Source organism: Hylobates moloch, unplaced genomic scaffold (genome assembly GCF_009828535.3).
Source record: "Hylobates moloch isolate HMO894 unplaced genomic scaffold, HMol_V3 SCAFFOLD_14, whole genome shotgun sequence".
Taxonomy (NCBI): domain Eukaryota; kingdom Metazoa; phylum Chordata; class Mammalia; order Primates; family Hylobatidae; genus Hylobates; species Hylobates moloch.
In genome coordinates, this window is record NW_026652289.1 from 20,356,519 (window position 1) to 20,369,923 (window position 13,405).

The 13,405-nt window shown below is 40.2% G+C and overlaps 1 protein-coding gene across 3 annotated transcripts in view; it reads right to left on the bottom strand.

Annotated features, from left to right (window-relative positions):
* Positions 1-3,674: 3,674 nt before the first annotated feature.
* The window catches only part of JAM2 (junctional adhesion molecule 2), a 74,282-nt gene continuing 64,551 nt past the window's right edge, over positions 3,675-13,405 (bottom strand). The window contains exons 7-10 of one of the 3 annotated variants that reach the window (XM_058427521.1): positions 12,263-12,370; positions 8,906-8,925; positions 6,024-6,062; positions 3,675-3,775 (exon numbers count right to left, since the gene is read on the bottom strand). In XM_058427521.1, the coding sequence (XP_058283504.1) occupies positions 8,906-8,925; positions 12,263-12,370 (128 nt within the window). In that variant the 3' untranslated portion in view covers positions 3,675-3,775; positions 6,024-6,062. Of the gene's footprint in view, positions 3,776-3,833; positions 4,182-6,023; positions 6,067-8,905; positions 8,926-12,258; positions 12,371-13,405 lie in introns of those variants that run through there. The other 2 variants (XM_058427524.1, XM_058427522.1) reach the window with 2 other exon arrangements.

Here is a 13,405-nt window from a genome sequence, read left to right on the forward strand (position 1 = left end):
GTGCCACTGCACTCCAGCCCGACGACAGAGCGAGACTCCGTCTCAAAAAATAAATAAATAAAATTAAAAAATAAATAGATAAATAAAAGGACCGGGCTCAGGCCTACAGTAATGCCAGCAGTTTCGGAGGCCAAAGAGGGAGGAGCGCTTGAGTCAAGGAGTTTTGAGACCAGCGTGGCGACATGGCAAGACCCCCCTTCTACAAAAATAAAATAAACAATTACCTGGGCATGGCACACACCTGTGGTGTCACCTATTTGGGAGGCTGAGCTGGGGGAATCATTTGAGCCTGGGAAGTCGAAGCTGCAGTAAGCCATGATCGCGGCACTGCACTCCAGCCTGGGTGACAGAGCAAAACCCCATCTCAACAATAACAACAAAGAATTTAAAAGGAAGTCCTGCTGGGGGTAGAGAAAAACATGGTGTGTGAAACATCCTGGATCAGACTCATCTGGGTCCCCACAGACCCTGATTCCTCACTCCTCAGCTCCGTGAACTTGGCAAGTCAGTAACTTGTTTCCTCATCTGCAAAATGATGACATTACCCACTTTATAGTATCGTTGAGATGAATGAGATTTTATACATCCTCAACATCCCCACCATCCATCCCCACCTCTGACATATATAAAGTGTTCAATAAATAGTTTTTGCTTTTTATTTTCAGAGCATTTTTCTCAGCATTTGAGAAGTTGGCAGCCATCCAAACAGAGATGATGAGATTCTAATCTTAAGCAGCTAGCCTTGTAGCTACAGAAGGTAAGAGAGTGTAGTTTCCTGGGTTTTATGAATAACAATAGGTGGATGACTCTTTCCCTGCACTGTTACATGGGGCTAAAAAGTTTAACAAGTTCAGCTATTTTTATTAGTGTAGACTTTAATCAAACAAAGCCACCTGTGGATAAAGGAAGTTCTTTGCAAAGCTGTATTGAAAAGCAATCAATTGGTCCAGATTTAGTTAGGTCAAACCTCCAACGAAAAATAAATTAAATCTAGTTACAACAGCAACAATAATTAAAACAAAGCTTGCTAATAAGATTTTAAAGCCCTAATCTTTACACAACACAATTCACTGCAGGAAAATAAAGTCAAAATGCTGTAAGAATTACAATGGGATTTTACCAATTGTTAGTGTTCAAGTTCCTCAAGTAAACACAAATGGAAATACAAGTCTGGACACCAGTGACCCACAGATACATATATATCCTTTTAATAGGAAATTAGTGCTCAATACTCTGCCCTTTGTGTGGGGGAAAACATTCTTTTATACAAGGATTTTTACCTAGCTATTGCAATAGTTTAAGGTAATGTACAATATATATTTGACACAGAGAGTGTTATTAGATGTTTGCACTGCATAAAATGAATCCTCTAGCCTTTGATGTCTTAGAAAGAAGTTTTACAACTATTAGTGAAGCTAAGGCACTACATATTTTCCCTCCACAATATGGATTTGTGTCATTTAAACTGAAGAAGTTGATCTTGTGTGATGACAGGTATGTCTGAAGAGGCGTCTTTCAGAGTCATCTAGCCTCTTGGCATGCCAATGCAAGAGGAAAGCATTCCTCAAACCAAAGAAATCTTCCAACCAAAACATAGGTAACATTTAGCCTGATTTCTTACAAAAGCTTGTAGACAGGTGTTTTTTTCTGTCCTTCACCACCATGAGTTGGGAATCTATGCCTGTGGGCCAAATCTTGTCTGTGCCTGCTGTTTCTATAAATAAAGTCTTATTGGAACACAGACATGACCAGTTGCTTGTTTTGTCTATGGCTGCCTTTGTGCTACAGCGGCAGAGTCAAGTAGTTGTTAACAGGGACCTTATGACTTAAAATATCTACTTTCTGGCTCTTTACAGAAAATGTTTGCCGATCCCTGACTCATGTGGTGAAAATATGATTTTGGGGGCAGAGCCATGTTACAGAAGCCCAACCTCCAGGAAGGGATCTGGTGAGCGACATAGAATGTCATAGACAAGTCAAAGGGGGAGCATTTTCCTGGTGGCCTGGTGTCCAGGCACATGCTAGGCACTCAGTGGGTGCTTAATCCATTTGTTCGGTGAATCCTGGGGATTTGCTTCGCCAATTGGGTAGAAAGAGCAGACTCTTTTGAAAGAAGATTAACCTGCCCAGTGCGGTGGCTCACGCCTATAATCCCAGCACTTTGGGAGGCTGAGGGGGGTGGATCATTCGAGGTCAGAAGTTTGAGACCAGCCTGGCCAACATGGTGAAACCGTTCTCTACTAAAATACAAAAATTAGCCAGGCGTGGTGGTACGCGCCTGTAATCTCAGCTACTTGGGAGGCTGAGGCAGGAGAATTGCTTGAATCCGGGAGGCGGAGGGGTGGCGGAGCTTGCAGTGAGCCAAGATTGTGCCACTGTACTCCAGCCTGGGCGACAGAGTGAGACTCCGTCTCAAAAAAAAGAAAAGAGAGAAAGAAAGATTAACCATGTTCATAGTTGTCAAAGGTAGCAAGTGACCTTTTCATCCAGATTTGCCCAGAACAGGACATGCCCTAGCCATATTTTGTTTTTAATATCAATTCAGTAATTAAAAGAAGTTACAAATGATAGCATTTTTAACATAGTCTAATTGCTCTGGTAAATGGATCATTGGAATTTTCACATTGTAATAGTAGCTGGAGGCTTTTGTGGTTCATCAGTTGAGAAACCCACATTAGATCCACTTTTCATTTGAGCCATTGCTCATGTGCCCACTATGTATCAAGAGGGGTACCAGATGCAGGGAGTCATACTGAGCTTTTTCATCTCATTTTCCTGGTAGACTATTACTTCTTCCCTCCACATCCCTCCTTGTCCAAAAGCAGAATTGTCAACCCCTGACCAAGGGACTTGGCCCGGAATGTCACTGCACAATTTTTAGAGACAGAAAGATGTGAAGTCACCACTCCTGCAGGGAAAGGTATCTGCAAACTTGTGTAGGCTCCAGTGGTGAGTTCTGATGCCAAGGTCACTGATCCTCTTCAAAGAAATCTTACAAGAAGGAAGCAGTGGCAAGCAGCAGTAGGGGTGAAATAAGCCACTTGGGTTTGTGTTTGACCATCAAAATTATGTTTAATGAAGAAATCAGTGACACATACCAGGCAAATCCTGTGGTGCACACCTGTGAGCTCCAACCATTAGGCATTTCTTTTGATGTTGCTTTTAGTTCCCAGGAATGGAAGTAAACACAAAGTGCAAATCCTTGGGCATAAGACCCATCCTGCTTCCTCCTTTCTGTGGATGTGTTAGTGATGAACGAGCATCGGAATAACGATGATATTAGGGGAGAAAAGAGGATTCTGGCAGAAATGAGACCAGAGGTTCCTTTTGCATCTGTCAGAGTATTTGGTGGACCCCCTACATCAGACTCTTGCGCAGAGTCTGATTTATATTTTCATGACCTGTAGATTAACTTCACAATCAGTATGTTACATTTTAGTAACGTTCTCTAGAAGTTAGTTAGGAGGTGGTTAACATTTCCCAAAGCCCAGAACATTACAAAGTATTTTGATTCTTTTAACTTAGTCCAGACACAAGAAGCCAGATTGTATTTTAGGTGTGGACAGAACTATTTGTTTAAAATAACAAGTTCAGGTGAGTTAGTAGTCATGAAAATTAAAATGAAATACCAATTCCATTTCCTCGTGTACCTCTTTGCAAATGTCAGACAAAGCAGAGTTTTATAATAGTTTAATAACTTGTGTAACAACGGTGGCTTTGGTGTATCTCAAAAGTGGAGTCTTTAAATTATAAAGGATTTTGTGTGCTTGAAATCCTAGGAAAAGAAAAAACAAGTTTAAATATATTAATTCATATTTAAAGAAACATAAATCTTATGAATATCAAGCTGTATTTATTGTAAGAATCTTACAGGTAAAAACCAGTATTTATTTATTTATTTATTTTTATTTTTTGAGATGGAGTCTTGCTCTGTTACCCAGGCTGGAGTGCAGTGGCTTGATCTCAGCTCACTGCAACCTCCGCCTCCCGGGTTCAAGTGATTCTCCTGTCTCCCAAGCAGCTGGAACTACAGGCACACGCCACCATGCCCAGCTAATTTTTGTATTTTAGTAGAGACAGGGTTTCACCATATTGGCCAGACTGGTCTAGAACTCCTGACCTCGTGATCCACCCGCCGTGGCCTTCCAAAGTGCTGGGATTACAGGTGTGAGCCACTGCACCTGGCCAAACCAGTAGATATTTAATTAAACTTGTTTTATGGAGAATTAATTAACTAACTCCTAGCAGACAAGGTACTCTGAAGCTTTGCCTAGAGAGTGAAGAGGTAGGACTGGAAGGCAGAGGCAGATAAATCCTGTTAGGAAGATGCCCCGGCATCTGGTGTTGGAGGGCAGGCCTGTTGCTACGCATCCTATGATGTACAGGACAGCACCTTACACCAAAGAGTGATGTGGCCCAAAATATCAGTAGTGCTGAGGTTGAGAAACCCTGTGGTAGGGCACAAGAGAACTGAAGGGAACTCTAGCTCTTAGCTGATGAGGGCAACTGAGAGGAAGGCAAAGAAAAAATAAATGACTTTTGTTCATTCAGTTTAGCCACAATGTGCTTCATGCTGTTTGGAGGGATGGGAGTATTCGATTCCACACTCCAAGAGTATTTTCTGTAAATTGCAGGAACAAAGACGTTCCATAAATTGTAGGCACAAAAATGGTAGGAAAAAAGTTTCTTGTCCCCTAATTAAACATCAGTACGCTTTCAGTGTAGTAAACCACAAAATAAGGTGAATTCTGTAATAGTTTCTGGAACAATTTTTAAAAATCAAATTTTTACAGAAAAGTGGGTAAGCACTTAAAATACTGATGTCCAGGCTCCCCCACCCCCACCCCCCAGATTCTACTGAGAAGAAATCTGAGAGACTTCCTGCCATAGATGAGTAAAGCGTTTCTGAGAATCCATGCTTTGTTTCTTAAGAAACGACTTAGGCCTCTAAAACCATAGGAACTCCCCCCACCCCAACCCACTATATTCCTGAGAAAATCATCCAGAAGGCTGAATATCCATCCAAAGAGCTACAAAATCTGAGTAACGATGGTATTTGCTGCGTCAATGTAGTGTTTACAAAGAGTCCGAATGTCTAAATTATGTTCCTTAAACCCTCTGAGTTAGGTAATTACTGCGTCTTTTCAAACACTTCTGAAATGTTCCTTTCAATTATAACAGGATATTCTGTGCTCTGGTCTGAATGTTTGTGTCACCCAAAATTCGTATGTTGAAACCTAATCCCTAATGCAATAATATTAAGAGGTGGGGCCTTTAGGAGGTGATTAGGTGATGAAGCAGGACCTTCATGAATGGAGCTAGTGCCCTTACCAAAGAGGCCAGAAGGTGCTTGTTTTGCTCCTGCTACTATATGAGGACACAGCAGGAAGGCTCCATCTATGAGGAACAGGCTCTCACTAGACACTGAATCTACTGGCGCCTTGATTGTGGACTTCCTGGCCGCCAAAACTGAAAATAAATTTGTTGTTTGTAAATTACCCAGTGTATGGTATTTTTGTTATAGCAGCCCAAATGACTAAGACATTGTGTAGCCCTGAAATGTTCCAAGTGCTTCACATAACCAAAGGTGGGTCCTAGAACCACAGCTCTGCTGGAACCACTCTGCTTGGTCATGCTACAGGGAAGAAAAGGGCCTGGGTCCCAGCTCCACCACTGTTATCCTGTAAGAACCTGTGTTTTAATTTACTCATCTGTCAAAGAGAGCTGATAATGCCAGACCTAGTGATACTAAGAAGGCAGAGTAATTATAGAAAATACCATGAAACAAATAATGATATGATTAAAGATCACTTCTGCAATTGGAAATGCCAGGTATCTTTATCATGCCATCCTAGACAGGGTACGGAAGCTAACATCTACTTAGCTCCTTTTAAACACCAGTGATAGACAATGGTGCGAAGTGTATTAAAAGTGAAAATTCACAAAGTCCATATAATTACTTCATTTCCCTGCCCTATTCCCCAAACATATTCATTCTATAAATATGCTTTAAAGATACTCACATTTTCACTCATTGTCGTGGCTTTAGATGAAGAATTACTCTTCCTGTTTGTGGAATATAAAAGACAATGTTTACTACATTATCACTTCCAATCTGGAACACATATGCTCTTTTAGTTAATTTTACTTCCATACATTTTCTCAGCAAGAACATGAACATATATCTTAGGTAGAAAAAAAGAGACAATTCTTACTGAATTTCTTATATTTACAAACAATATTCACAGAGAAAGTCATGCAACAAAACATCAGTGTTTGTGAAGCCTTGTGCATGTAAATGTAGCTTGTGGCTAGTATACTAAAGATTTTTGTGGAATACACAAACCAGAGACTTACTAACTTTTAATTTAATATATTAACATTTAACATTTTGAAAGCTTGACTATTATAATCTCAAAATTTATTTATTTTTCCATGGAAAAAGTTTTACATGGTGACTAGGGTTCCAGTCATCCATTTCATCATTCAACATATTTTGAAGGCCACAGATTTAATGAATGTGAGGGCATATGTCTAGGAATGAAGTTACTCCCCACCAGATTACTACTTGATTTGCTGAGATACTGATGGAAGAATAACCTCCCTCACTGCAGCTATGTCACCCTTCCCACTTAGTAAGATGATGTCTCCCCTCTGTTCAAAACCTTCCAATTACTTTTCATGTCACTCAATAAAAGCAGAAGTCCTCACAATCACCTGGAGGTTAGGGGTGGGAAGTAGCAACACTTTCAGGCTACCCTGCCCTTCTGAACTCACTAGCTTTATTACTGCTAGTTCTTGATAATTTGAATTTCAACCTAGACTTGTATTAGGATCTTACAAGACTGAGAGACCAGGATTGAACCAGAAATCTGGGAACAGGAAGTCAACAGCAGCTGATTCTTCAAAGGAATTAAGAGATGACAAACTGTCTGAAGCCATGGCTTCAGTATAGCTTCTCCACTCCCAGCTGCCATGGCCTCAGATAGTTTGTCATCCACCTTCTCTCTACGCCCATAGAGCCAAAGTTGGATCTGCCACATCCATACATACAAGAAGGACAGTCATAAAACAAGTACACACAAACTACAGGGCTTTGGGGAGCTCATCCATATTTCATGTACCAATGACTCCTACAATTCTATTTCCAGTTATTTCCCCAAACTCTAGATTTTGAATATTCAGTTACTGATTACCTCTACTTGGAATCAAATAAACATATCAAATATTAAAATTCCAAACACTCCAACCTCTCCACTTATCCCCATCACCACTCCCAAACTCTCTCCTCTTAAAATCTTCCACACTTCCGTAAATGGTAATTCCATCCTTCTCATAATCTTGAAGCCATCTTCAATTTCTCTGTTTCTCTCACAGCCCACATCCAACAGATCATCAAGTTATTAAAACATGATATCCAAAACACTGTCACTTCTCAGCATCTCCCAACACTGCTTTGGTACCAGCCGCCATTTTCTCTTGCCTTACTTAGTGTGGTAGTTTGCTACCTGATCTCCCTGCTTCCACCTTTTGTCATCTCATAGTTTATTCTTAACAGAGAAGCCAGTGTGAGTTTTGAAAAATTAAGATGACACCACTCCTCTGCTTAAAGCCCTCCAGTGACTTTCTGTCTTACTCAGACCAAAGTCAGACTCCTCACAACTGCGTAAAAGGGACTCCATACAATATGCCCCCACTGCTACTTTTGTACACTCATCTCTGTTTCTCTCACTCTGTTCCAGCCACCCTGGTCCCGCTGACATCCCTCAGATACTCTAGGCTTGCCTGGCCTCAGGATCTTTCAATTTGCTCTCTCCCCTCTGCCTGAACGCTCTTCTCATGGTTATTTGCACAACTTGCTTCCTCACCCTCTTCAGGTCTTTCTCAAAAATCACTTATTAGTGAGATCCTTTCTGACCACCCTATTTGAAATTAGAATCTCCACTCCTACCCTTTGTATTGTATATTATCTTATTTGTTTTATTTTTCTCCATAATATCCCTATCTGATATACTATATAGTATTAACTGTTTATTTTCTGCCTTTCTCTACTAGAATGTAAGCTCCATAAGGCAGAGTTTTGTGGGGTTTTTGGCCTGTTTTGTTCACTGCTGTATCCCCAGTCCTTAGAACAGTGTTAGGCACAAAATTGGTATTCAATTAATATAAAAAATAACTAAAATTTTATTTGAAAATTTTCAATTTAGCAGAATACAGTAAATATGTTTTTTGTAATTAGTTCATGGAAATGCCTATGAAATCCAATTAGTGACCATATTTCTTGTCTGGGTAATCATTCTCTCTGTACTGTCATTTACAAGTAGGTATGAAGTGTGAAGTGGGATGTTCATAGAGTCTGGATATTTGCCTCGTCCAAATCTTATGTTGAATTGTAATCCCCATCGTTGGAGGTGGGGCTTGTCAGAGCTGATTAGATCATGGGGGCGGATTTCTCATGAATGGTTTAGTACCGCCCCCTTGATGCTGTCCTCAGAATAGTGACTGAGTTTTCTTGAGATCTGGTTGTTTAAAAGTATGTGGCACCTCCCCAACCTTGCTCCTGCTTTTGCCATGTGACGTGCCTGCTCCCGCTTTGCCTTCAGCCATGAGTAAAAGCCTCCTGAGGCCTCCCCAAAAGCCAAGCAGTGTTGGTGCCAGGATTGTACAGCTTGCAGAACCCTGAGCCAATTAAACCTCTTTTTAAAATAAACTACCCAGTCCCGGGTATTTTCTTAAAGCAATGCAAGAACAGCCTAATACAGATGTATTTCTTGATAAACTTGAGTAACTTCTTGGGAGAGTAAACCTACACAAATAACCCAACTTCTCTCTTTTGACTTTAAATAGATGATTAATAGAAAATTAGTTGACATAGGAGAAAGACATGCATTGTAGGAAAGTATACTTACTGGAAGGAGGTTTCTTCTACAAAAGAATAAGTATATATCATTAATGCAAGGGTTATTATGGCATGATACAGATTCATATAAAAATGAGTTTGGGTTGAATTTATTTTTATTAATTTTAATCTTCACTTGCTGACATTTATACCTTCTAAATTAAGAGTTGGCAAACTTTTTCGGTAAAGAGCCATACAGCAACCATTTTAGGCTTTGGGGCCAAGACAATACTATATAGGTACTTAAGTAACGAGAGAGCAAACAAATTTCCAAACATTTTTATGGATAAAATAAAAATATAATAATAATAATAATAATAAAAGTCTTGAAAAACAGGCCTACTAGTTAGAGAAATGGAAATCTTTTGGGGAAGATAACATTTCTCTTAATTGGGGTTCAAAGTCAGTAGTCCCTATCATCAAATAGATTGTAAATGTTCATCTGTAAAGCCATTTTTGTTCATAGGCCATAGAAAAATAGGCGGGGAGGGCAGATTTGGTCCACAGATAGTCTGCCAACCTCTGTCCTAAACATATATTCAAGAATATGCTTCTCTTGGATAGATTTTTCTGCTAGATGAAAATGAGAGTAACATTCTTAGGTAACGAACTCCTAATATTCAAGTCAACTTTTAATTAATTCAGTATTTTATGAAAATTTTTTTACTAACTCCTCATTAAAAAACTCAGACCAGTATTATTTTAGGGTATAGATAAAGATGACAAGAGTTTTGAAAATCTTATTTGTCTGTACTTTCACTGATGACCAGCAGGGGGACACAGCTGGATTCAATTCATAAAGTTACATTACAGTGGGCTAAATTGAAGCACTGAACAAGTATTAATTGACAGAGCTGCTCTTTTTGTTTGTTTGGTCAGTGTCTTGCTCTGTTATCCAGCTTGGAGTGCAGTGGTGAGATTACAACTCACTGCAGCCTCGACCTTCTGCGCTCAAGCGATCCTCCTACTTTAGCCTCCTGAGTAGCTGGGACTAAAGGTGTGTGCAACTATGCCTGGCTTATTTTTTATTTTTTGTAAAGAAAGGGTCTCCCTATGTTTCCCAGGCTGGTCTTGAAGTCCTGGACTCAAGTGATCCTCCTGCCTCGGCCTCCCAAAGTGTTGGGAATGCAAGTGTGAGCCACCACACCCAGGCCAGTTATTCTTAATTATAGGGCATCTCTTTGAATCCATGTCCACGGAAACATTTTATGAGACATAATACCTAGTTGTACGTATTATTAGGAACACATTTTATATTTAAGTTTTGTTTTGGCATAAAATATATATTTTAAGACCAGGAGTGGTGGCTCACACCTGTAATCCTAGCATTTTGGGAGGTTGGGATGGGAAGATTGCTTGATCCCAGGAGTTCAATACCAGCCTGAACAACAGAGCAAGAACCTGCCTCCACAAAAAATAGAAGAAAATTAGCCAGGCGTGGTGGTATGTGCCTGTAGTCCCAGCTACTTGAGAAGGCTGAGGTGGGAGGACTGCTTGAGCCCGGAAAGTCAAGGCTGCAGTGAGCCGTGATCACACCACTGCACTCAGCATGGGTGACAGAGTGAGACCCTGTCTCAAAAAAAAAAAAAAAATGGTTTTAAAAATCTAAATTCCAAAATTAATGTTTGCTGTAAAACAATGTGTCTAGAATTGTATATGCTATAAATTTATAATTCAATTAAAAATTTTATACACTATTGCCAGTGGACCTGATAGAATGCTGCAGCTTCTGAGCTCTCCAATAATATTAAAGAGGGAGTGAAGAAATGCATCGAGAATAAAACATTTTTAAATCTCACCCATTTACCTCAAACCTATTGCATTATCAAATGGAGATGTGAAGTTACAAGAGGTCTAAATTTGAAGAATTCAAAACTGTGTACAGAAGTAGCTCTCATAAATACAATAGGTTTCTAGTTTTGACTGAACAATTCTCTTTTTTGTTGTTTTTTTGAGATGGAGTCTTGCTCTGTCACCCAGGCTGGAGTGGAGTGACATGATCTTGGCTCACTGAAACCTCCACCTCCCAGGTTCAAGTTATCCTTCTGCTTCAGCCTCCTCAGTAGCTGGGACTACAGGTGCACGCCACCACTGTTGGCTAATTTTTGTATTTTTAGTAGAGACGGGGTTTCGCCACGTTGGCCAGGCTGGTCTTGAACTCCTGACCTCAAGTGATCCGCCCGCCTCAGCCTCCCAAAGTGGTAGGATTACAGGCGTGAGCCACCACACCCAGCTGAACAATTCTCTTCTAAATACAGTTGTCCTAAATTTAACATTCAACATTTCACTTTTCTACACTGAAGAAATATTTCACTTATTTATTTCAATGAAATTTCTTAAAAAATTTGAAATCAACTTATATCTTGAGATATACAATTCCTAACTTAAAATAAAAAGATCTTGGCCGGGTGCGGTGGCTCACACCTGTTATCCCAGCACTTTGGGAGGCCGAGGCGGGCGGATCACGAGGTCAGGAGATTGAGACCATCCTGGCTAACACGATGAAACCCCGTCTCTACTAAAAATACAAAAATTAGCCAGGTGTGGTGGCAGGTGCCTGTAGTCCCAGCTACTCGGGAGGCTGAGGCAGGAGAATGGTGTGAACCTGGGAGGTGGAGCTTGCAGTAAGCCAAAATTGCGCCACTGCCCTCCAGCCTGGGCGACAGAGTGAGACTCCATCTCAAAAAAAAAAAAAAAAAAGATCTTAAAGACAGGCAAAGATACTATGAATATCCGTTCACATTGAATATCTCTGTCTCGCTGCGCTGCACCACTCCAAGGATGCCTCTTGCATATTCTGTGGTGCTCCCTGAAATGTGCAACTAGGCAGTTCTGCCTTTTCTCCCTAGGTTTGCCAAGGTGTTTCATAAGCCACCTGCATGTCATCCTGAGCATTTTCTATAGCAGAAAATAAATGAACAATATTCTCCAGAGTTTGTTAGAACTTGCTAGGAGAGGGCCAGGCACAATAGCTCACGCCTGTAATCCCAGCATTTTGGAAGGCCAAGGCGGGCAGATCACTTGAGGCCAGGAGTTCGAGACCAGCCTGGCCAACATAGCGAAACCCCATCTGTACTAAAAATACAAAAATGAGCTGGGTGTGTTGGTGCACACTTGTAATCCCAGCTATTTGGGAGGCTGAGACATGAGAATCACTTGAACCTGGGAGGTGGAGGTTGTATTGAGTGGAGATTTTGCCACCATTGCACTCCAGCCTGGGCGACAGAGCAAGACTCTGTCTGAAAAACAAACAAACAAAACAAAACAAAACAAAAAAGCAACTTTCTAGGAGAAACAGTATCTCATAAATAAACTCCATAGCCATACAAAGTTATCTGCCAAAGAAGGGTGAAATTCACTTACTTGAAAAGTAGCCTTTCCTCTGAGCATAGCACACACCAAGGCCACAAACGGAAATCACTAAAGCCACAACTACTACGGCTGCTATGATGCCACTTATGTTGAGATCATCTGGAATGCAAAATAAATTATGCATACGTATATGTGGATTACACGGACAAATGCAGTCATTAAATCGAAAAGTTTCAAAAAAAGGTCCCCTTTGCAGCTATATCATAAAGCATACTTTAATGATTGTGAAGCCTGTTCAACTAACTCAATTCTAAGACATAGTTCAAAATTGATTAAAAATATTAACAGAACTTAAGCTTTGGAAAAATACTAAATTTTAAAAACTTCTCAGATTAAAAAATAAAATGTATTCTTTTGCATTCATTTGGAGATGTGTAATAATTCACAGGATTAAAAGACTGGAAGCAATCTTTGAAGTTCAATGAGTTCAAGTATTCTACTGCCACTCCCTACCCTACATCTTACTTAAAATTCTTCTACATCATCATCTATGTCAGTTTCACAAATAATCAAAAACTCAACATCAAAGAAAGCATGTGGTGCCGGGCACGTTGGCTCATGCCTGTAATCCCAGCTACTCAGGAGGCTGAGGTGGGAGGACTGCTTGAGGCTAGGAATTTGAGACCAGCCTAGGCAACATAGCAAGAATCCATCTCTAAAAAATAAAAAAATAAAAAAAATTATCCAGGTATGGTGGTGCATTCCTGGAGTCCCAGCTACTCAGGAGGCTGAGGCTGGAGGATCACTTGAGCCTAGGAGTTTGAGATTATAGTGAACTATGATTGCACTACTTCTCTCCAGTCTGGGTGACAGAGCGAGACTCTCTTAAAAAAAAGCACATGTCATTGTTATTCTGTAAAACTAAGTGTAAGAAATACGTTCCTTCTTGAATTATATGGGGATGTGTGTGTATGTGTGTATACACACATACACAGCCATATACATATATGCAACTAAACTGTCATCCCATTTATGAAAAATGAATTAAATTCTCTGAGGCTTTTCCTATGGCTGTTAAGGCATCCGTCCTCTAATGTAATGCAACTGGATTTTTTGAACCCAAGTTTGGAAATAAGTACTGTGAGGTTTTTTTCTTCTTCTCAGATTGATTCTGTTGCCTAATAATTACATTAT